This window comes from Lytechinus pictus, chromosome 13, assembly GCF_037042905.1.
Source record: "Lytechinus pictus isolate F3 Inbred chromosome 13, Lp3.0, whole genome shotgun sequence".
Taxonomy (NCBI): Eukaryota; Metazoa; Echinodermata; class Echinoidea; order Temnopleuroida; family Toxopneustidae; genus Lytechinus; species Lytechinus pictus.
The window spans coordinates 14,490,842-14,517,188 of NC_087257.1; the positions used below are offsets into that span (position 1 = coordinate 14,490,842).

The following is a 26,347-nucleotide window of genomic DNA, read 5'->3' on the forward strand; positions in this document are numbered from 1 at the left end:
ACGAGATGGCAATTAGACCACATAGTGGACGAACTGATGATAGACCAAATGATAGTAGACGAGATGGTGATCAGACAAATTGGCATTAGACCAAATCAACTTATTCAAGTTACAAGTTTACCGGTAGTTGATATCCATAGTGTACCAATGGCTCTATTGGGGTGTTGCAAGAAAATATTTGCAATCAATTGCAAATAATCTGTTGCAATTTTACAATTGATGGATCAATTTTAACTATAGCAAATAAGATTATTCTCCTTGTTTTAACCCTAAATAGACTGGGCTATTTCAACGCCTAAGACCGGGGGGGGGGGGGGCTGATTCAGCCCCCCCTTATGATCTCGGCCGTCGATCGCGACAAAATATTGGCACGCGCATTACCCACGGCATTTTCTACAAAACTAATATCCAATTCAGCAAAAAATCTCATTGCTCATTAATTATGCTAATTTATGCGTAAAATCATGTTTGCTGTAATTAATAAAATAATGCCCCTGAAATGCTATTTTTTGTTTCACATACTCTAGATAGGCATCTGATCAAATTTATTTTTCAAAAATTTCAACATCACATTTTTTTTCTTATGTATTCTATTGTTTTCTAAATTTCTTATGTATTTCTTTGTTTTTCGACTTTTTGTTTTTTATTGTTTTATCAATGGAAATCGTCGGGGACTTTATTTTGACCATAAACAAGATAAAATAATTGATTTTAAGCAGTAAAAGGAAAAAAATGATACATTTATGAATTTTGGCTAAAAACACTATTTGCATTGGATTTGTACACAAATTCACGTTTTTGAGTAATTTTGGGTCGAAATGTCGAGGGGGGGGGGCTGAATCAGCCCCCCCCCCCCCAGTCTTCTTAGGGTTAAGCAGATTGGCAATTAATCACCAATTTGCAATCAATTGCAAGACGTGTGATTGTTTTAGGGACCAAAAATAGACTTGCAATTGATCACAAGTTTCTTGCAATGCCCCATATGTGTAATCTTCACAATGAAGATGAGGTATGCTCTCTTCAAAACAATAAAAAATAATGAAGAAAAAATATGACAGGACAAGCGTCAAGTGAGAAATTTCTTCTGATACATATTTAATATGAAAGCTACAATGTGTTTGATTAATCTTTGAAATAATAATAGTGTACATTATAATCATCCCGATGAAAGGCATACCACATTTGACTAATTTCTCTTACTTTTTTTTCAATTAATATTTTGTCTTTATTAATGCATCAACTATCAATATCTACAATTGGTCATTCAAAACTTCTATCACGAAGTTAAATCCTACGGAAAATTTAGGACAATATACTTATTACAAATTACTTAAGTTACATGTATCTACCCAGATTCTGATTGGCTTCATTGGCATCAGGTTCATTACAAACCTGCGTCAAAAAGAATAAGTTCTATAAAAAAAATGCATGTTTCAAAATGGTATTAAACATAAGTAGTGCTCCAAGAAGTATTCTAAATTTGCATTCCGACTAAATTCTTTTCTCATGATTTATGCAATCATAAAAATAATCATAATGATAGTACGACTTTCTCCCATAATCTCACTTTTCATATGTAAAAGGGGGAAGTGCTGCAATATACCGTTGAAAGTGATTGATAATATGTAATAACGAATATATTGCAGTACTAGAATGCACTGCTATAGTGTATATTATTTGATAAATTCATAAAGGAGCTTGCTTGCTAGTGCTATATGTACTATATGGATGAAGCCCATATAAATTGTTCACATGAACATCTTGTAGAGAATATTCATAAATATCTCATATTTGTTATATGATTGGGAAAGTCCTTAAATTAATTCTAGCAGATCCAGAAATTATGTACAAGACTGGATACAACGATGCATCAATCAGCATAATTCAACAAATCATAAAATTAGCCAGAATAAATTTATGCTAAACCTAGCACCCAATAGAAGTCATTGAACTAGAAATATCCTGTCCCTATTTCACAAAACTTGTCATCAAAGATTGAATTACAAATTGTTGTAAAAAAAAAGGTATGAAAGAAAATCAGATGATTACTTCCATGTATATAAAGAAAACTCTAGCATCATCAAGAGTTTTGAAGCTACCGAAAGGAATACTAGTATGATTTATTAAACCCAAAATCAAATTAAAACCATTACCAGGAGCTTCTGGGCCCTGTTTCATTAAGACTTGTTATGCACAGTTTCTATCACAAGTTTACTATCAGCCAATCAAATTGCATGATCTCAGTAGCTATAAACTGTTATTGAAAAATTATTGTAATAATTTTTTTTGAAACAGGACCCTGAAATCATTACGATTGGTTGAATATTTTTTTTTTTTAACGACAAAGAGCGAGTTTTATGAATCAGGGTTCAGGTTCAAAACTTCATATAATAATTTTCTATCAAGACTCATTTTACACTGTACAATACTCTCCATCAACAACAAAAAAACTGCAAAATATATATTCAGAATGTTTGGAATTTAGCTCAATTCGGTAGATACATGATATAAACAAATTTACTTGGATCATACCTAGTGTTTTCTACCTCCAATCTACTTCCTTCAGTGTATGGTCGATAATATTTTGGTGAATTTAGAACTTTTCTCCAAGAGTACATATTAAAAAATGAAAATGGAGACAAGTTAGATATTCCTGCTACATACTAGCTGCATGGATAAATGAATTATCTCTTAATCTCTCTCCGTCTGTCTCTGCCAGCAACTAGACAGGGAAGATCATATTTTGGTCAGAGTTTGTCCAAGAAATGTATTTTTTAAAAAGAGAGAGAAATCTCCCTCTCTCTCCTATCTAAGACACGTTCTTGCTGTTTCTTTCGACGATATACTCAATTGTCAAATGCATTGGCTCACTCCCATGATGAATGAGAAACAATGAAACCATCTCCCCTTTATTTTGCCTATCAATATGTGAATTTCGCTCACACCTAGGACTCTAATATTGCCAATGAGATGCATTACTGTTATTCATTAGATATAACCAAATTTGCTTATTTATGCACGTAGAAAGAACTAAGGTGGTAACAGAAATTTACATCATTCAATGATGAAGAAGCATGAAGCTTTTGCTAATGAGAACAAAACACTTGGGTATTTGCATACAGAGTGGAAAGTAAATTTGCCCGAAAGAGTCTTAGAAATTCAGATAGGGGCAATGTTGACTCACTTTGAAGCAAGCTTTGGCTGGAGAGCTCAAAGCATAACCGTGAACAGTTCAAACGTCACAAAACTTGGAATACAAACTCCAAGAGAGTTTGTATTCCAAGATGGCACGGGGCAAGATTGCATGTGTACTGGATGGGGGAGGGGAGGGGGGGAGGGGCTGTAGTGTGAGATTTGGTGAATGACAATGGATTCCACGCTGAGTATATCAGTCTCAAGCTGGTCCCATAACACAAAGCTGAGGATCAGGGCCCCGTCTTATGAAGAGTTGCGATTAATCCGATCACTTGCAACTTTGGATGGCCACCATCTATTATGCATGTTTGTTCAAAATATTTTCTAGCTTTGATGTATATTCATGCATTCATCATTGTCTTGAAAATTCACTGTGCTTCTCTTTGCTTACAAAGGATATTGTGCACATTTCCTGTAGAAAAAAATTATGACACTGATGGATTTCCATAGAGTTACGACTGATTGGATCAATCGTAACTCTTTGTAAGACGGGGGGCCCAGATCATACAATCGATTTTCATCATTGATTGTACATTGTGGTTAATGCAATCGCTTGCAAAAAGTTATTTTGTGATTACTAGCAGAGCTTTGTGTTACGGGGCCTTTTTCTCAGGCTCTAAAATCTTTCTAGTAATGTTATTCTTCTGTGATGCTTGATGATTCTATTGTTGGACAAAGGTTCTTCCTCTGCAGAAATGAAAAGATGGAAAAAACAACAAAAGGATCGTTTAGATGGACTAGATTTGAGCTATCTCTGAGGATATCGTTCATTACTCAAGCATGCTGAATGCCTCGGGACCATTAACATGACATTTGCTCTGGCGACAATTGCTCTGCTGTAAATTCCACACACTAATCGAATGACCAACTTCAACCCTGTTTTTTAACAATATACCCTACCCTAAACCTAACATAAAACCCTATTGCGACCCTAGCCCTAACTCTTAGACGAAATTAAACCCGGAGCAATTGTCACAGGTGAAATGTTGTCGGACCTCGGGACCATGGGGGTGTTCCACAAAGATTTAAGTATGACTTCGCGTCGCACTTAAATGCCAACGCATACCTGATATGCTACATGCAATCTTATTGATTGATACACAGTAGTGCGCATCCTCTTGGCATGATCTGACCAATGCGGTCATGCCTTTTATAACGAACGCAACTAGGCATTTAAGTGCGACTCTAAGTCATACTTAAATTTTTGTGAAACACCCCCCATGTCATGAAAGTTTTTATCTGTGATTTTCAGTGACAGATGCTATAATTTACTGCAAATCCTTTCATCTGATTATCTGAGAGCAAAAATTGCTTTGAAATTAATGGAAAAGATAGGTCTTCGGTCTACGTTTCAACTGATGGAGAAGATCTACATGTAATTTCATATGGCAAGTTATTCCATAGTTCTGGGGCTGCGCAGGCAAATGCATGATCTCCCAAAGTAATCATTTTGGATGTGAAGGAGAAAACTAAAATTGCTGGCAAACAGCATTTAATGTACAAATCAAACGCAAGTTCTGCATGTAGCCAAAATTCATTTAAGTATCATTATTTTTACTTTTACTGATGAAAAGGAATTAATAATTGTGATCGACTTATGAGGCCCGTGAAGTTACTATAGTTGTCCTTGGGAAATGAGGCCTCTGATATAACTAGCATATACAAGGTAAGCTATGCAAGTGAAGACAACAAAATCTGCTAGTGTGACTAAAATAGTGTTGCTGTCCTGTGAAGTTACCACAGTTGGCATGAGTCACAAGCAATTCTGTGCGATGTCATGTGATCGTATCCCAGGTATTTTTTCTTTTTCCATGCAGTGTCCCAACGACAAAAAAGTGCAAGTATCACAATGCATCCGAAGAATCCCAGAGTAAATTTGTTCTGATCTCACCCTCTAGGGTGCTACATTTAAATCACCTCACGGGGCATGAAGAAGAAACATACACAGGCAAATAAAAGGAAATCAAGTGTTAGGGCAGGGTAAGAGGGGTAAACTTACGTAACAGTTTTCTTCTGTGTCTTCTGACTCTGGTCCTCTGGTTGAGCTCGGTTGAGGATCTTCAAGAACTCTGAGGTGCGAAATCTCATCCGGGAATGAATGTAAGCCTGCTCATAAAAAAACAAATAAGAAAAACAAAGACGACAAAATGATAACAAACCTCAGAGGATAATCTTACTCTTCAAATTTATTTAGCAGTTCTAATTATTGGGGAAAAGATAAAATCACCAATTGTGATGCGATACTGGTAAAACTATTCCTCGCACTTTGACATAACTATATTATCATTAGTGCCGATTCGGTATGGCAGGAGCACAACTCTTCCCAATCATTTCTGTTGGGACTCGAATCAAGATATTTCTCAGAAGTGGTACACCAAATTAAAATGAATTAAAAACCTAAACTTGTTTTGATCTAATAGATTTCATTCTCGAAACTGAAATTTTCTCATGACAAATTTCATGTGACAGAAAAAGTATATTGGAGTTATTTTATTATTGTAACAAAGTGCCTAGCATGCTCCTCTTCTGGGGCTAATTTCATTCATTCATCTTGAAATTGGAGTATGTCACTTGTTCGCCTTGATGAATTTCGGGCAGGATGATTAATGAATGACGATCGCAGAGAACATACATTTACAGGGGTTTCATTTACCTTTGAACACTTTATGTGATAGTGTAGATAGTCTCGGAACGTATGGATGAGATTGATGGTGTTGTCTCGTGCACTCTGTTTTGTATGACGTTTCTCCAATACTACAAGAACAAATAAACAGAAAGCAAAATATTTAAAACATAGAAGAAACGTGTGTATTTAACAAAACCAGAGATGCAAAGATTTTAATTGTGCATAGTTCAATACTTCTTTAAGGAAGAATTCCAACCACAAGAAAATTCACTAAAGGTGAGTATAAATATCATTATAATTAACATGAACTTATCCGAGGGGCTAGGGCATAAGTTTGGTTTGATGTTTAATGAGTTTGTATGACTTGCCTGCACGAATTGAATATAATAGATATCGATCTAAAATCAATTGCTGTATCACTTGTGATAATAGCTGGATTTATATGGCACTGTTTCCAGAGGGTACAAAACCTAACTATTTCCCACCTGCGTTAGATCGATCTAAAATATATTTCTGTATCACTTGTGATTATAGCTGGATTTATATGGCACTGTTTCCAGAGGATACCACACCTTACTATTTCCCCCCTGCTTTAGCTCAAGCAGGCATTTAATTGCAGCACTCAATACACTCAAGGAAGTAATCCAACCAGGTCTCCATTCACCTCACAAGGGTCGACTGCAGCACAACGTGGATAGATTTCTTGAAGGAAACATGTATTGGCTGCGGTTCCATCACATGACCCACTGTTTTACCGACAATAATCAGAACCAATACGCTACAAATACAACTTGCCAATTAAAAACCAATTACTGTTTATTTATCCAAGTATCCATGCCACAGTATTTTAATAGCACTGATATGCCCTATGACAAAGCGATTAAGGCCGTCAATTTCAAAACTTATGCAAGGCAAGGCCATTTTTTTCAAGGACATATTTCTAAGTTACAGCACAAGTAGAAAATGAAAAAGAGCACACAAGCCTTAGATGGCCAATGAGAGGAACATTGATGCCAATTAAATGGGCATTCAACACCTTCAATGGCCATGGAATAATACCCTTTCTCACACACAAAATATTACTTAACCCCATACTATAGGTGGGGCTTAATGACACGTTAGCCACAGGGGTTAGTCCGGGGTGAGGCCTACTCAACTTTTATTTTTCATGGCGTTTTGGTAAAGTGGGCCTAACCCCACCTACAGTACGGGGACTATCTTGCCCTGCAAAATAGCAGGGATGACTGGGCAATAGTGGTGTTTAATGTCAAAGTCATGGGTTAAGAGTCATTGTGAGAACAGAAACTTGGCCAAGCCAAGGACGGTGCTCCATCATATATGCCCTAGAGGGCAATGGAAACAGCATTGTTGTCCAATCTTTGTCAAATCAGAGATAAGCAATGATGAATGGCTACGACCAATCCAGAATTACTAAATTTTGTGTGAGAAAAGCAAATTTTTCCTTAGCAGAAAATTTGGCCAGTGCGAACAGGAAACAATTATAATACGGGGGTTAACCCTAATTCTCCCGGGGGAGGCCATTATGGCCCCCCCCTCGACAATTTTTGCGATATATCTGCTGCGCAAAATTTTTTGACCTCGCCGCTCACTGACTTTTTACTTTCAAGTCTCGCGCAAATTTTGAGACCAAATTTGTGACGCCCGGGTACGCGGTTACGACATTACGCAACATTATGTTAGTGCATGTCAGACCCAAAATTGCTCATAAACGTGATTTCATGTACAAATCCAATGCAAATTGTGTATTTGGCCAAAATTCATAAATGTATCATTATTTCTACTTTTAATGATCAAACTTAATTAATTTTGCCTTGTTTATGATTAGAATTAAGTCTGGAGCGATTTCCATTGAAAAAACAGTAAAATACAAAAAGTAAAAAAACAAAGAAATACATAAGAAATTTAAAAAACAATAAAATACATAAGAAATCGGTCTTGGTACCTGAATTTTTTTCATTCACAATTGTTAGGAATGCTATAAAGAATATTTTCACCAAAAAATAGCATTCTAGGAGCTTTATTTAGTGAATCAGAGCAAAAAGTATGATTTCATGAATAAATTAGCATAATTAATTCATATAAAATAAAAATATATGAATTCAGTGAAATTTACCAATGCAACTGCGTAGATTACGTCATTCTCTACCATCATGCAAATTTTCGTTGTGATCGCGCAATCCACGGCTGAGATCTTAAGGGGGGGCCATAATGGCCCCCCCCCCCCCCCCCCCCCCCCCGGGAATGACAAGAATCAGAATACCCCGGGAGATTGAGGGTTAAGGATAATATGGGGTTACCGGAAGTCCGGGGTTGAGAAAACATTGTGAGAAAAGGGTATATAATACCCTCTAAATTCCGAAACTTCTCTAGGAATGACTGCAAATACTGTGAGCTCACCGAATGTGATGTATCCAATGTTGTCTCCTACGGCTGCATTGGATCCCTCAAGTTCACGGGGCGGTTCTTTGTGACTGAATAGGACCTGTGGAGCAGTGTGACTTGCTTTACGTCCCTCTTTAAATTCCTACGGGAGAATAAATCACGTGGAAGCATAGAATAAAATCTAAGATGAAAAATCAAACGTTACTATGCGATTTCTTTCCCAGCACGGCATAAAAAATAAAGCATGCCAACCTTTACATTTTAATTCAAACTTTGACCTGCTCAAATACTAATTTTCTCCCACTGTTACCATGAATAAATATGGGGGAACCTAAACGTTGACGGTCACCTATTTTTTAGAAGTACCTCTTAAAGCTCTTCATAGTAGAGTGGCTTTTATAGTATACCCTCTGCACTATTTTCAAGGAATGTCAACCTGGGGCCTGTCTTACAAAGAGTTGTGATTGATCTGATCAATCGCAACTATGTCAGCAATGTCAACATCTTAAGATAAATCTTTGTTCAAAATATTTTCTAGAAATTATGTATATTCATACATTCACCGTTTTGTTGTCAATTCAGTATGCTTCTCTTTGTTTTCAAAGGACATTGTGCAAATTTCCTAAAGAAAAAATTATGAAATTGATGGATTTCCATATACTTGAGATTGATCAGATCAATTGTAACTCTTTAAAGATGAGGCCCTGCCATGTACCCCTTTACCGGTACCTCACCTTGGTTGAGCGCATCACAATACGGATGAAATTTGTTCTGAAGAAAAATAATGCCCGAGGGCCGTTTCATAAAGCTGTTCTAGGTTAAAAGTGACTTTAAGAACGACTGGTGATCCTTTCTTGTGAAAAATGATATTCACCATTAAAGGGATGGTCCGGGCTGAAAGTATGTATAGCTTAATAAATAGAGTAGAATTCACTGAGCAAAATGCCGAAAATTTCATCAAAATCGGATAACAAATAACAAAGTTATTGAATTTTTAAGTTTAGCGATATTTTGTGAAAACAGTCATCATGAATATTCATTAGGTGGGCTGATGATGTCACATCTCCACTTGTTCTTTTGTATTTTATTATATGAAATTAGGTTTATTCAAATTTTTCCTCCAAGAACTAGAAAAATTGAATTGACAACTGAGTTAGTGCATTAAATATTTATTGCTGCAACTTATTTCATTTTAAGGGAGACATATTATTCACACAAGTATGAAATAATGAAAAAATTATGATTTTATGTAATAACATAAGAAAACGGAAAGTGGAGATGTGACATCATCAGCCCACCTAATGAATATTCATGACAACTGTTTTCACAAAATATTGCTAAGCTTTAAACTTCAATAACTTTATTATTTGTTATCCGATTTCGATGAAATTTTCGGCATTTTGCTCAGTGAATTCTACTCTATGTATTAAGATATAAATATTTGCAGCCCGGACCATCCCTTTAAATGTTAGTTGATGATTATTTGGCGTCTAAGAAAGGTTCACTGGTAGTTCTTAAAGACGCTCTGAAATATGAACAGCTTTATGAAACACCCCCCCCCCCCCCCCCGGAGTAGGATTTGAACCCTCATGAATTGCAGACAAGAATCCGAACCACTAAACCATGATGATGCAGCAATATACATTCCCTGCCACATAGATACATGCTTCTACTACAGGGGTGTGAGTGGTCACAAATAAAAAGATCTGAATAAAGCTGAAACTTGTAGAAAAAGTCTGAAATAGAAAGAGCTCCCATACTTTTTGTACAGAGGAAAGCCAAAAATAAGCTGAAATCAAGCTGAAAATCAAAACAAAAAAATCTGAAATCAGATAAAAATCTGAACTCTCACACCCCTACTACTATTTGTTAAATTTTAGATGCATGTATATCACCATGTAGCTCTTAATAAATATCAACTCTTTTTCTTTACTATATATATGTTTCAATATACAAGAAAACGGGCAATTCCATAGAATATGCAAATGCGACCTCCTACATAGGGGGCATCCCCGAAATGATCACTCTCTGTTTTCTTGCTATGTGAAATTTCGTAAAGCTCTCCAGTTATAATGGCTTTAACAGTCCATGAAGTGAAAAAAGAATCGAGAGAAAAGGGGGTCGGATGTTGATTTATTTTTCATATACAATCAGCAAATCATCAACATTTGTTTCTTATTACTTACTTGCATAAAGACTTTTCCTATAATCACATCATCATCATCCTTGAAAATCGTACTGAATATTACAGTAACTCTGTCACCTTGAGAGGAGACGTACCTGCAAATTACAACAAGAACCAACATAACATGGCTTAGTTTTCTTTAATATCACTGCTGCAAGACTTTTACAATATACATGTAGTCTATCACTGAATCTAAGGCCAAGTCCATGCCAAACTTGTCAATTTTAAATAAGAGTGCAACCATGCTTTTTACATATACATCCCTAAGATCAGAGCAAAAATGTTGGAATTTCATAAAATTTTTGGGATAATGAATAATGGATACAAGTCCATATTAGGGTGTTGTTTGTGCATGATAGTCGGTGCCTAAAAACTAGTTTGTCAACCCAGCTGGCTCCATGCCAGGTGGGTGTTTCATAAAGCTGTTCATAAGTTAAGAGCGACTTTAAGAGCGACTGGTGATCCTTTCTTGTGGTAAATGATATTGACCATTAAATGTTCATTGGTGATTATTTAGAGCGTAAGAAAGGTACACCAGTCATTCTTAAAGACGCTCTTGACTTATGAACAGCTTTATGAAACACCCACCTGGTTTTATCCTCCTACTTACATTGTTTCATCATCTCTGTAATTGATGACAGCTGTGGTCTTACTAGCCACCTCCTCATCCTGGTATTTGAAGTACTTTTCAAATACCGATGCAAAACAATTCCTCTTCAAGAGTGCCGCTTTCTCTGCCGCCTCCGCCTTATTGGCCGGTAAGTTGTCGAGGTCGTACAATATCGAGACACTATAACCCTCCTCCGTTGTGGTTATGTGGTTGCCGTACTCACGTTGAAGAAGCTAGTAGTAAAAAACAAACAACAATAGTCAGTCTTGTGAGTCTTGTGCCATAAATACACGCTCTTTTGGATTTGTTGCAGTTCCAATAACTTTTTTAACAACATTAATACATGGACATCACATTCATATATCGGTAACAGACTCTCAGGTCTGTCACTGCAATACATATGTAAATCATGATGTTTGATTAATAAGCCTCACTGGGACAATTTCTTGCTCAAGTTGTCACTGAAAAATATTTGCTTAGTCTAAATGTTTTTAAAATGTTAAGCATTTTTTTTATATTTCTAGTATGTTACAAAAATGAAGCCATTCCGATGAAATGGCTCATTTTCTTTAATCTAACTGTTTATTAGCAAAAGCTTGTCTAACCTCATCTGCTCCATGCTTTTCTAATTCCTGGTAGAATTTCAGACTGACACTGACTCTAATCTTTGATCTGTCCCCATCAGGATTTGAAATGCGGTAGAGAACTCCATCGAAATCTGAAGAAAAAAAATGAATAAAAAGAAATTTTTGATAGTTGGAATCATGAACATAAATAATTATGCAAGTTGTTGTTACAATCTAACAAGTGGAATGCCTGTGGCAGTCTCGCCATTATCCATTTCGCCAAATCGCATTACGCTATTCAATATAGCAACAGTGCTGACTCTGAGAACAGCTATTGAATAATTATTCACAAAAGAAAACACTCATATGATAATAAAATACTATGTCCATTGACCAAATATGACCTTTGACCATGATCATGTTACCTAGATGGGTGCAAGACAATCATTCATACTTGATTACCCTTATGTCTATGTTTCATGAACTATGTGTAGATCCATAAGCTTTCTAAGTTATGATGCCAATTCAACAAATACCCCCAACACGGCCAAAGTTCATTGACCTTAAATGAACTTTGATCTTGGTCATGTGACCTGAAACGGGATATTCAGGGACACATGGTTACTCTTGTGTCCAAGTTTCATAAACTAGATCCATAAACTTTAAAGTTATGATTACAATTCCACAAATACCCCCAACATTATCAAAGTTCATTTACCAGAATGCTTAATTTCGGTGTAAATATTCTTTTGTAACAGATTTTATAACCTAGATACAGTAGAAAGGGAGAGAACCAAACTCACCTGCTATTTTAATGTCAATTCCATCTGGTTTTCCTCTGTAAGAAAAGACAGTGAAAGAGTTAAAAAGCAAGGTCATACAGATAATTGTAAAATCCCTAGAACATTGAATATACATGTAGCTCAAAGCAGGGAATTGGGATGTAGACTCTGCATAAAGGCAGTTTGAAGCTACATTAATACTATAGCTAATTTCTGTGTTCATTGAAGTGTGAAATCATGAATTCTAAACTGAAATTGGTGATCACACTGATGACCACAACAAATAGAGCACTTGCAAAGCAAAAACTAAGGCACTTTCTCTTTCCATGCAATAACGTCGGCGCACATCCTGCCCGATGGGCTCCTCCTTCGGGACGATGGGCAGTACATACCATTAGAAAATTGGCACATGTGGGGCAGGGTATTTTTTAGCTTGGATAAAGACTTATTTTTATTATCAAAGGCTTATTAATGTATTTCTCAGTACATACATGTACACATATTTTCTACTAATTACTGCACAACACTCGGGTGGTCAGTTAATCACTTTATTGGATTCTGTTCAAACTCATGTTGGATTGTTGCCAAAACCAGCACTTATCTTTTAAAAGTAACTTTGTACGATGTCCAGAATTCAAAACCTAATTCATTGATTCAGCTAGTGTTCCAATCATAATTGTAAATTTGCACTTAAAAATTTAGATGAGAGAGGAATGGTCAGAGCTTTACAGCATGTGTAAAGCTTATGTAAAGGGCTAACAGTGTGAATTATTTAAGCTAAAGTATCATCTACACTGTATAATTTACATTTATTTATAATCTTTAAAAAAAATTACAGTGGGCAGAGTGGCCACTTAGTGTAACGGTTGATTCTTTGTGAAATTTTGAATTGGGATTTATTAACTCTTTGCCCGCCACGTACACTATCCCCCCTGCGCCACATTAATTTTGGGGTGCCACATTCAGAGGGGGTTTGCGTGCACTGTCTTATTCAACTCGCAATAACTTTTTACTGGTTTGTCGTATTAAAAAAAAATTGTGTAGCAAAGTTTTAGAGAAATGAATACCCTTGCCAATGGTATCATTTTTGCTATGTATAAAATCATAGATTTTGAGAATTTTAACTTTACATTCTGTTTCCAATTTTTCGTTTAGGAGGGTATTTTATACCTCTTATATTCAATACTTCCTAATGAAGGTTAAATTTCTAAGTTAGTCCATTGAAAAGATGTGTTCTTTAGCTTTCATTACATACCAAAATCCATGTCTTTATGGTCATTATGAGCTAAGCAGTTTAGGATTGAAATGGGGAATTCAAAAAGAGTAAACTGACAATGAACTAAACTCTTCTATTGAAATTGTCCCGGCTACTTCTCAATAGACTTCCCCCGTCCTGTAAGACTTCCCGTCTATTGATACTTTGATCCCCTTATTGTTATAGGGAGGTGGCAATTTGTATCATTCTTTTATTACAAGGAAAGCAGTGCAAGCTATTGAAAGCTCATCGAAATATATCCTAAAGCAGTTAAAAAAACTCAATTTTACGCGAAAAATCTCTATGTAAACAACGTCGGTGAAAGCTATAACACGAAAACTAGATTCGTAAACAATGCAATACACGCGTCGCTATTGTATGTGTGTGCACACAATTACAATTAAATGCGTTCCGTATGCATTGTGTGCAAACTGTGACTTGAGTCGTCAATGGCAGTCCGCTGTATGTGCCGCGAGTCGTCCGTGGCGGGCAAAGAGTTAAAAGCTTGAGCAACAAGAGTCTTGGTAATGTGTTTATATGAATCCCCCTAAAAGGGGGGGTTAAAAGTTTTAAATAGTTATTTTATTTATTTTTTTTTTTCCAACGGATGATGCAATTTTCTGTACATCAATTAAACTATGCAGCTCTTGATATTTCAAATACATTTTTGGAGTAAGTAAGAGATGACTACAAAGGGAGAAGAATTTAAGGGGGAAAGGGAAAGAGGAGAAAAAGAGTGGTGTTGAGAAAGAGTTTGACTACAATTTTTGTTAATGAATTTCCAACAGAAAAGTTCATATTTCCCCCAAAATTACTAAGTCCTAAAAACTAAGGTCCCCTGATATTGTTAAGGTTTACTAGCTGATTATCTTATACTATATAAAGTACATGCACTTTTCTTCATATTTACAAAGCGCAAAGTTTCACCTACTTTGGTGTGTACTTCAAGAGTATGATGTCATTTTTAAAGTCTATTTGTTCACTATTTTGCTTGTGCAACACCTCCATTTCATTCAATTACTCCTATTACATGTACATGTATTTGAGCTTATTTATTGTTTCTTTCCCTGTCCAAAAAGTGAGCACAATGCTCAGATGTTTGTTAAAATGAGAATATTCTTAATATGGATTTATGTGCACAATTGAACAGGGAGGAAAAGAAAATGACAGAGAGAAAGAGGAGAAAAAGAGTGGTGTTGAGAATGAATTTTAGTTAGTTTGAAGAAAATAAAACACCACTTGTCTTAAGAAATAAAAGTATGATGGTGGTCCCCAAGTCTGCGCACCTAACAATTTGAGTTAAAATTTAACATAAATTTCTTTTTATTTCACAAAATCTTTCAGATAATAATGTTCATTATGTGAATAAGTGTACCAAATATCTCATACAAATTTGACAGAAATATAGATTTTCTTGGAAAAAACCTCGGGCAGTCATTTTCAGATTAAAAAAAAATGGTACCCCATGTCTGCGCACCCCAGGCTGCGCACCCATTCACTTTGAACACGATTCGGGGATTTTGATGAGTAAGGAGATGCATTGCGAGGCCATCACATGAAATGCCCAAAATTCATTATTTTTCCACCATTTTGAGTTGGATTTTTTAATGAATATATGTCTACGTATTGCATACATGTGTAAAGTCTGTGTTTGTTGCGTATCTTCTTTTACTAGAATCGCACAGATACGTGTGTGCACAGACGAAGGGGGACTGCGCAGACTTGGGGGAACTTGCCATATTAAAAAAACATTCATCTAAAATCACATCCATGTAAATATACAACACACAAGTCTATTAGGTGTTTTTAAATCACATTTTTTTTGGTAAAAAAAAAAGGGTCAATTATAAAACACACCGTTTCAAACGTGCCATCCCTGAATCTGAAGATCATCAACAAGAACAAATAATCATGAAACAAAAACTCGCTAATGAAAATCTTGCCATGTTTTTCAAACAATTCCAGATTTCGTTGACCGATGTGGAAGGGGTCCTAACTGCACCATGCAAGCTATTTTTATCAGGCTAAGCTAATTTGATTTACCATTCACCATGCAATGATATTGTATTTCCTGCACTTCTATGTACATGAATACCCTGTTGTTATGTGTCCTGACAAGTTGTGTGTCCGGACGATAAATTTTAGAAAGTAATTTGGAAAAATATACAAACGAAGTTTCATCAATTTTTAATACAAATGTTAGGAAATATTATAGAGAACAAAATAGAAGATGATTACAACTACTGAATTCATATTTTTAATGTAATCCAAAGACAAAATAGATGGCTTCAAAAATATAGTGTCCGGACACCTGACCCCCATCCTACATGCTATTGCTAGGCCTATAACTATAAGTATATGTTCATATTAATTATCATAGGCATAGGAAAATAAGAAATTAAAGTGAATAATATTAATGAACAATGTTGATAGTATATTTACTTTAGTAACGCTAAAAAATATAAGAAAAAGACCCTGCCGGTTAAGTTAATGCCTGGAAACTTGGCTGCAGCTTTCTGCATTTTTCCAGTAGGGGCCTACATCCGGTAATAAGGTAATACTCTAATTAATTAATTGGGAGTTGAGTTTTTGTCTTCACCCAAAAAATACAGACAAAATAAAAAACAGACACGACAGAAGTGAATGGAAGTTGGAACACGAACGGTAACATAAACCAGGATAGACCAAAAGCTTCGGTCTCTTTTATGTTGGTTGTTCCGCTGAACTCCGTTGGCTCCACTCACCAAAACACAGAGACCGAAGTTTTAGCTCGATCTGTACAGAGGACTCAATAGCCATATGGTTATGTATTAAGTTCGGATAAAACAGGGAAGTGAAGTTGCACGACAGCCGAATAAGTCCATTTTTTTCCCCTTTTAAGTTTATTTTTCCCCGTTCTGTTTTGGTGCATTTCAGGCCAAAACGGAATAATAATCTTGTTCTTTTTATATATTTTTAAGAAATAAAGACAAAAATCGATGAGCCCCGTCGGGGGGATTTCGCATTAACCCCCTAATGGTGGCTGCACGATAGCGAGCCGTCTGTGTATGAGGAGAAATTTAAAAAAAAAATTAAAATGTTTAATTTAAAAAACTCCTCGCAACATGCAGACGGCTGCCAGCTGTCTAAATAATACCCTAAAGTTTAATATAATCTAACATTGTCTACCTTCTCCTGCACACACACACTTAACTAAACTATCAACTCAGCCTAGTAAAAGTCGTGGTATGGCAGTGTATCCTATTGCCGGACACCTTTATTTCAGTGCTTTAAAAATGACAACTAGAGGAAATACAATCAAGAAAAATTCACACCCGCTATTCCAAATATTATGAAAATTATGAATATGATAAAATTATTTTATATTTACCAACAATTTTCTTTGCATCGCACTTGCCGCATACCCCTCCACGAAAAACAATTATTTTCGTGCGCGACAAATTACATCATGATTCCGGACGCGCGCCGGACGGGTAAAGATATCCTTGATTATAATGATGTAAGAGCAAATTTGTGTGATTTTTTTCTTCTTATATCATATCATGAGTAAATTCTAAGTATTATTTGTTTTTTTTTATATCGAATCTGAGCAGATGTTGGTAATAAATTTGTGTTTGATAACTTATCTATTTTGTCTTGTTAGCTGCATGTTCCATGGCACTTTCCAATAATAATATGCTCGCGTTCGTATCGTGACGCTTATCAAGTTCTATCGATACGCTGCCGACGGCTCTACTCACGGTAAACCTCGCGCACGGGTACCTTGAGAACGGGGTCCGGACAGCCCGACCACCGGACAGCCCGACCCTGGACAGCCCGACCCGCTGCCCTGGACAACTCGTCCCGGTCGAGTTGTCCAGGGTTGGCTCTGAATCGGACAACTCGACCACTTGAATTCTTCTTCAACATTTCATGAAATAAAATTTCAAACTTTACTTCAAAAGTATTTTCCCGCATAATCCATGTTTCTACAATACATTCTCGACAGAAAATTTAACATATAACATTTGAAGTTCTGCAGTCTGCACCTCTTCTGATAAAGCAAATCAGACCATTTTCAATCTTCACCTGAAATGTTGAAGAAGAATTCAAGTGGTCGAGTTGTCCGATTCAGAGCCAACCCTGGACAACTCGACCGGGACGAGTTGTCCAGGGCAGCGGGTCGGGCTGTCCAGGGTCGGGCTGTCCGGTGGTCGGGCTGTCCCGGAACCCTTGAGAACTAGCCACCGATGATCACCCACAATTCACCACACCTCATCATTCGATCGAAGGAGTGGACGAGATTGAAATTCGGCAAAATCAGGCCCATATTTCCGTTAGAAAATATATCAATTGTTAATACAAAACTACGTTATATGATATTTTAAGCATTTTCTTTCATTTTTAGAGATAATTAGGTAAAAGTTGGATTTTTTGCCTTGTTTTTGCAATCTTGTTCTATGTATTGCTCTGTGAAATCGAATTGCGGAAGTCTTACGGTACAAATTTGTTTTAGAACGCAGTAATATGCGCGTCCGGAATCATAATAGTGTCCGGTAATACAATACGTGACTATACTGGTAGATCTAACGTTAGATCTAGACCAGGAATTCTCAAATGGTGGCGCACCGAGCCTTGTGGAGTGGCGCTTGGGAGCCGGTATAAAAAAAATAAGGAAAAATTGGGGAGAAAAATGTATACCAGTAACATGAGGATTTGGTGATCATTTTAATACAAAAAGAAAGCAAAAAATCTTTACTTGAAACTTAAGTACTTATTGATTTCCTCAAATTTTGTCAAATTTAGCACTCGATAATCCTTATAATGGAGGATCGATGGTGTTCTTTTTATTTATTCTATGCTACAAAGTTTATGTGCCACACAAGTGATTTGAAAGCCCCGCTTGTAGGATTTCTATTTCTACGGCGAGTAATTTTGCATTTCCTGAGTATACGTTTTGCTTAAGAGTTAAATATGAAATGATATGATATTCAAAGGACATCCTGATAATAAAAGATAATGAATTAGGCCATTAGGGACATAACAAGCAGAAACTTTGTTTTCCGAAGCCGATTAAAATCCGAAGTTGTAAAAGTGAAATATGCTCGATGTATTGCCTGCCACGATTGCCTGCATGTACTCTTGTTTAACACGAGTTGTAGAGAGAGAGGGGGGGGGGCAATTTTTGGCGTTAGTGCAGTGCAACGCCTAATTTTCGGCCCATTGAAAATCAGGGACTGTAAATTCAGCCACTGGCGTACAGATTGGGGTGGGGATTGGGGCCCCCTAGTGTTTCAAGGACAAGGGGAGAAAAGGAAAGGGAAAGAGTTGAATATTGTATTGTTTTCTTAATATTATGTCAAAATATAGATTTTTGTATTGAAAAGCTCAACATTTTTGCTTCAGCTGCCATATTTAGCCCCCTCATTTTCTTTTTACTCATTACGCCACTTGCTTCAGCCAATAGATCTGTTGCAGAACAGTCTGAACTAGTTGTTTCATTGGTATGTTGTGAAAAAGTCACTAATCATTTTTCTTTTGATAAATATAATGTGTAGTTTGTTGGCATTCGTATTTCTTCTGTTGATATTAATTAAAGCCCCTCTGGGCAATCTAAAAGGCCTAACATTCAAAAACTTCTGGGGGCTCTGCCCCCTCGACCCCCACCAAGGGCCTCTAGACCCCTTCTAAAATACTTTGCTGGTGTAATGGATATAGTGGCGCACTACAGATACTCAACAAGAAATGTGGCGCTTCAAAAAAAGTAATTGAGAATGGCTGATCTAGACACATACAGATTACAGAGTACAGTCTACGAGCAGTGTAGTTACACTTCCTACAACACGACTCTCTCAGAATGGGACCGTGACCCCAGTGTACGCACAAAGATGGGAGGCAACCCATTCCCAAATCACTTCCTTACTCACCCGGCTACCGCTGCTTCGAATTTATTTAGAAGTGTCTCTTCGATTATTCTATTCTTTATCTCTAATAAAATCATCTTGATGCTGTGTCTCCAGTACCCAATAGAACTTTTCAGATTCTTCCAGCACTTTCCGGGGAAAAAAGGTGTTTTTTCTCAAGGTGGGCGACGCTCGACTTCACGTTTGTGCGAGAGAGAAATAGAAGGAAGTGAAAACAAGTTGTGTTTGCTGCCCTCTACTGACGAGAGGGCGATAAGTCCTTTATTTTTGCTAGGGGGTGATTATAAAGGTTTACTGACGGTTGGTCTAATATCACTTGGTCTAATCGTCAGATGGGCTAACAACATTCAGACTATTATTACCCATGCACTTAGTCCAATTCTCTTTTGGTCTAATGACCACTTGGTCTCATAGCCAATTGGTCTAATGACCACTTGGTCTAATAGCCAAGTGGTCTATAATGACCACTTAAGGTCTATATATAGCCAATTGGTCTAATGACCACTTGGTCTCATAGCCAATTGGTATATGACCACTTGGTCTAATAGCCAAATGGTTTAATGCCCAGTTGGGCTAATCTTCACTTGGTCCATTATTCATTTGGTCTATATTGTAGTTCGTGTAATGTGCAGTTGGTCTAATCCTCACTTGGTCCATTATTCAGTTGGTCTAATGTGCAGTTGGTCTAATTTCCATTTCGGCTAATTTCCACTTGGTCTAATTTCCACTTCGGCTAATTTCAACTTTGTTTAATTTCCAGATAGTCTAACATTCATTTCGTCTACATGCCACTTGGTCTAATTTGTAAAGTTTAGTGACTTGTTATCAATTTTCTGGTGAAAATCTTAAAGTTACTTTCCGCGCGCCGGCTTCGAAGCTTCACACGTGCGCCCCTCGATGTTGGAGTACAGTTAGAGTGACGACGGTATATTTCCATCCCCAAATTTTGAAAATATGGGGATTAAAAAAAATATTGGGGGATTTTCTTTTGTCTGTTAATGGGGATTTTTTGAAGGTTTTGGTGAAAAACAATAAAATTTTCTATTTTTCTGTGAAATATTAAACGCTAATATACGTTCATAGAGGTGGAAAAATAAGGTTTTAAAATTTCCTGATAATTATTCAAACCCATTCCCAGTTTCTCATGTTTTCTAAGATGATGCAGTTGATTACGTATATTGTTTGTTAATAGCATGTATTATCATTTTTAATCATATGTACCAGTACTTGTACTGTAGTAAAAGAGGCTACACTAAAAAAAAAGAACACCATAACCTGTCATTCAATAAATTGTTTTGATATATATACAACAAAATATAACAGAGTCTGACGGACTATCGTGCTTTCGACTTTTGGGCCGATCAAAATTTCCTGATTTTGCCCTCATTTATATGATTTTCCCCTGATTTGAGGTAATTTCCTGATTTTTCCCTGACTGGAAAAATGTTTTTTAAAATCCCTGATTTTCTTGATTTCCCTGATGGGCTGGGAATTAACCCTGTCAATCCATTTTAAGGAGGAGGAGAAGAAGAACAAACAAAAAACAGAATGGCCCGTATTCTGAAGTCGGGTTTAAGTTAAACTCAGGTTTAAAGTTGTGGTTTAAGTATGGGAATAGCCAATAGTATCAAATTTGTCATTAAGTTGTATGTTTCTTATGTTTACTGTGCTCTTTCCTGATTCATCGATGGTGAAGCCAATAATCTTTTTATACTTCCTAGACAATTACACATGTATGAATTATTTGAGAGCCAAATGAGCTGAAGTATGATATCTCTACAGTTAGTAATTTATGTAACAATTGGCTCGCCATACTTAAACCACAACTTTAAACCTGAGTTTAAGTTAAACCCGACTTCAGAATACGGGCCAATGAGTAGATAATGACTGACTACTGTGATGATAACTGATACAGGCCTGCAAGCGTAGACTATACTATGTTATTACACGTGACCACTTATACGAAGAAGGTTAGAATCGAGAAATGGCTGCTACCAAGATGGAACCCAATAAACCTGTATGTGTATAGTGTTATTAAACTATATCTAACTGGTATAAGAGGCATAAACATGTTAACCTGATACGTATCCACACAATCAATTGCATTATATTTTCGTTCCTTTCTTCATAATAATGCTATTCTGATGAAACCCCGCCATTCGACCATTATAAGAAGCTATAGTACAAGGTCCCAACTTATATTGTTCTGTAAAATGTACATGAGGTGATAATGATTATGAGTTTGATATAATTTTCACCATCATCTATATAATCGATATACATGTATAGGCCTAATTATGAGAATTATATTTGATTAGAATGATTCATTGGAATAATTCATCGATAGTCCTCCAGCGCCCACCAGCCCTACCCCGCGGCTCTACCCCTCCGGATCCTGGCGGCATGTATTAACTGATGCATGGTGTATTTATTTATCCATTAATATATTTGTTAATTCTAGATCAAATGAATAATAATGAATGATGTTATATAAGAATGAATGGACAGTAGACCAAGTGTGAATTAGACCAAATGAAAATTAGACCAAGTGACGATTAGCCCAAGTGGGCATTAGACCATTTGGCTATTAGACCAAGTGGTCATTTGACCATTCGGCTATTAGACTAAGTGGTCATTAGACCATTTGGCTATTAGACCAAGTGGTCATTAGACCATTTGGCTATTAGACCGAGTGGTCATTAGACCAAGTGGATATTAGACCAAGTGGAAATTAGACCAAACGGTCATTCGACCATATGAAAATTAGACGAAATGAAAATTAGACCAAGTGCGCGGGGAAGTAGACGAATTGGATATTAGCCGAACTGGTTTTAGACGAAATGAGTTTAGACTATGTGAAGTTGGACGAACTGATAAGTAGACTAAGTGGTATTAGACCATCCGATAATTCACCACTCACCATTATAAAGGCGACCGCACACCTTGCGATTGGTCTGCGACTCAATTTTGGAATAAAACGTAGCAGAATTCGATGCTAATATTGAGACTTGGAATATCTTACTGTGTAATATATGTTCGAGATCATCGTACGAATCCCTATATTCAAATATGTGACTATGCTATCATCCTTAATTCCTAGAATGTTTAATAACGTTAGTCGTAATGACGTCATAGCAGTCGTACGATTTGCTACGATTTGAAACAAATTTGGCCTTTAAAGGCTTACAATCTTACAAAATGGTTATATTGGTATTCTTTCAATTAATTTTAACCTCAAATAAAATGACTTGTTCCATTCACATTTTCAGAAAATGAGCAAAATGCGATTTGTTCCAAAATCGGATCGCGAACAGTCGTAATGTGGTCTCAATGAACAAGAACATGAAGAAGGGAGAGAGGTAGGCCCTACTTCTTCTTCTTCTTTGCCTGGGTATTGGGTCTGCTGCCCAATACCCCCACAGTTTTTACTGGAGGTGCTGATGTAAATTTGAAAAGTAAAAAAAAAAAAAAAGTTTTCACAACAACATATGGAGAACAAAGCAAAAAATGGGGATTTCACTACATTATTAAAAGGTAATTTTGGTTATATTTTCCACTTTTAAACATCTTCCGGACAACCTGGGGGTGCTGCCTCTGGAGAATAATACACGCAGCACCCCAAGGAAAATGTTGGGGGTGCTTCAATGCAGCACCCCCAGCACCCCCCGCTTCCCAGGGACATGGCAGGAAGTGCGCAGATGTTGATGGCGCGGAGAGAAAAGATGCGTTTTAGTCTTTGCTCTTCCTCGTACAATTTACATATAATGAATAAAATGAGCCCCAATTAAAAAAAAACATTTTCAATGTCTCCTCTTAGGGAATATTTCTACACGGGGGGGGGGGGGGGGGGGCAACCTAAATGTGACCTCATATTTTACACGACCCAGGCATGCAGACCTAGACTGTCTTATTCCTTCTTTCGTCTCCCCCTTTTTTTTTTGCTTGATATTTGTATCATCTTAATGAATTTCTCTATAACAGTCAATAATTCCCCCCCCCCCGATCTATGAATAATAAATAGAAGATCGCACTTTTTCACTCACATTATATCTTACTGGTGCACAGATGGGGGGGGGGGGCTTGGCCCCCCCCCCCCACAAAAAAGGTCACGACCAAGAAAAAGGGAGAAAAGGAAAGAGAGAATCTGAAATATGATATCATTTGTTTAATATTAAGTCAAACACTACCACAAAATTGATTTTTTGCAATAAAAATGTTAAAATTTCGCTTGCTTCGCCTTCTCATAACTTTGTATTAATTTTACCCGATACGCCATATCTTGTCCGCTCAAAATTTATGGCTCATTACGCCTCTTTTATGTTTACTTGATAAATGAGATACGTGTCCCCTTTTCATTAAGGTTAGTGTATCACCAATTTATAGGATTTGCATCCTGTTTATGACTATACGCAAAAAATTAAATCCTTAAAATTTTTCTTTTCCAGGTCTAAACATAAAAAAAATTCAGCTAGCGCTCTAAGAATTATAAAGATAGTTGTTAATGTTTTAAATTATGAGTTTATGCAAACAATCCTTCAATAGTCCATTTTTAGGTTAACATAGGCCTATGTCAGTCCGTGCTTCATGGTCTCATATTGTTTGGTTAGATAGCCGACCCATCGTGCTTAATAATTACAAAATTTATACACTAAAGAGCATCTTCTGTTTTCAGGTCTATGTACATGACATAATATAAAACAAAAACAAAAACTCGTGTTTCGCACTCGCATTTATTCATTTGTGTCTTATGAGATAATCTTATCTTGCTGGTGGGGATAAAGCATAAATTTACAACTTTAGGGCCCCCCCCAAAAAAAAAAAACAATATAGGTTTTCCCGTGCAATTTCGCACTTAGTGCATGCAAAAGTAAAGATAGGTCATTTAATTTCGCACATAGTGCATGACAAAGTATAAATAGGTCATTCAATTTACTAGACAGGGCAGCCAAAATCACCAGTCGGCATTCAAATTCGCTATAGTGCAACCAAAATGGCCATTTGGCATTCACAATCGCTTTAGAGCAACCAAATCCGCCATTCGGCATACGAATTTGTACATAGTGCAACCAAGTTTGCCCGTGAAACCCCATCGAGCTATGTTAGAGCATTCAATTTCGCCATTGTGCATCCGATTATACAATTTGTGCATGCAATTAAGCACACGTAATTTTTTCTATTTGTTTTATAATTTCCTCATGTTTATATTTTCTTCCATTTTATGGGCTTACTGTGTCCGTATTAAGTCACCGAAAAAATATAAATATCGGATGGCTAAAGGCATATGAATTAACAGAGGGAAAATTTCCTGACATTTCCCTGTGTTAATTCATATGTCTTTTTATCTTTGTAATTTTTTTGTTCTTAATGTATATTTTCTTGTCATTTGCACCATCTCTTCGATATATGCATTGACTAGAGACATGATCATAGCATGTATACAATATCATGATTTTCTTCTTTCATAACATACTTTTATTGTTTTTTTTATCTTGTATCTGTTTTCATATGCCTTTAATCATTTAAAACAATAATCTTTTCATCAAAACTTAAGACATTGACTACGGTTTTCTTCCCTTATATAATTCTTTTTGAACCTTTTATATTCTTTAAAAAACAATAACTTAATGTATATACTTAATATGATATCGTAATTGCAGATGGTATATAACTTCCTAAATAGGCAGGCCACTGCTTTTATGTAATTTACATGATTTTTTACAAGCATCTGTAAAGAATGATGTAAATTGTTCAGTGCAGTTTTATGAATGGTCACTGGTGGCACACATACTGCAGGTTGGGAAAAACAAGCGAAAATGTTTGAATATGTATTACAAGTCATGTAAATGATATGCAGTGCTAAATTGAATGCACTAGTTATGAACATGGATACCTAATAGCGAAATTGAACGCTCTGTCTTCAGTCACGTGACCTCCGGTGTTAACTTGAGTGCACTATGGCGAATCTGAATGATGTTTTTACACTTTTGATTGCTCTATAGCCAAACTGAATGCCCATTATGAATTTTTGGCGGCACTGTGGCGATTTTGAATGACTAGTTTGAATTTTTGGTTGCTCTTTAGCGAAATTGAATGAATTATTTATACTCTTGCATGCACTAAGTGCGAAATTGAGCGGGAAAACCTATAATAAACAAATGAAATAAATAGATAAATGAATAAATAGATAAATAAATAAATAAAATAAGATACAAAGAGCAACAACACCTAACAGCTTTTAGGTCGATCGCGGAAAATGTTGATGAAACTCCTCTCACCACCATGCATTGGCAAAAGGTGGAACCCAGCACTCGTGTTGATGACACCTTTAATATCAAAATCTCGGGTTGAGATGATACACAGTACGTAAACCAAAATCTCGATCATAGGACCATGAATGATGAAAATCTAGGTCTTTCGTGATGATTGCTCATTTTTCCAACCCCATCAGGGCAAACATAATAACGAATTCATACAGCAGCAGCCTAGCGGATATTAGCATGATTAGCATCAAAAGTGATTGCTATAAGCTCCGAAAGCAAATATGAAGAGGCGGCACAATAATTTAAGAGGGGGGCATCGGGGGGAGGGTACGCCCCATTTAGAACCGTTTTTACCCTCCATTCGCACCCACCTTATATTTTCATGGTTCCACCTCTATATGGATCAAATAAACATAATTATGCTCAGAGACTGCTTGTATACGGATGTGATTCCTCGAATTTCTATTCACCAAAAAAATTTACAAGAAATAATGTAATTACACAGGGGTTTTGGGGGGGAAATCAAGCCGTCTTTTATACATTATAAATAATATGTAAAGGA

General features: G+C 36.4%; 1 protein-coding gene across 1 annotated transcript; it reads right to left on the reverse strand.

Moving 5' to 3' along the window:
• Positions 1-1,071: 1,071 nt before the first annotated feature.
• On the reverse strand, positions 1,072-19,765 carry LOC129275042 (actin-related protein 2/3 complex subunit 2-like). Its single transcript, XM_054911816.2, has 9 exons — positions 19,529-19,765; positions 12,389-12,423; positions 11,625-11,737; positions 11,020-11,252; positions 10,411-10,504; positions 8,240-8,366; positions 5,849-5,949; positions 5,195-5,301; positions 1,072-3,882 (listed from the first exon to the last, which is right to left on the reverse strand). The coding sequence occupies exons 1-9, from the start codon at positions 19,600-19,602 to the stop codon at positions 3,858-3,860; spliced, it is 909 nt and encodes a 302-aa protein (XP_054767791.1). The 5' UTR covers positions 19,603-19,765; the 3' UTR covers positions 1,072-3,857.
• Positions 19,766-26,347: the final 6,582 nt, after the last annotated feature.

Bases quoted from the DNA above. Each gene is read 5' to 3' on its own strand.
- LOC129275042 (XM_054911816.2), bottom strand. From the start codon at position 19,602: ATGATTTTATTAGAGATAAAGAATAGAATAATCGAAGAGACACTTCTA. The intron at 11,253-11,624 runs GTTAGACAAGCT...TTTTACTACTAG, and splicing joins AAAAGCATGGAGCAGATGAG to CTTCTTCAACGTGAGTACGG. The intron at 3,883-5,194 runs GTAAGTTTACCC...TCATTTCTGCAG, and splicing joins ACACAGAAGAAAACTGTTAC to AGGAAGAACCTTTGTCCAAC.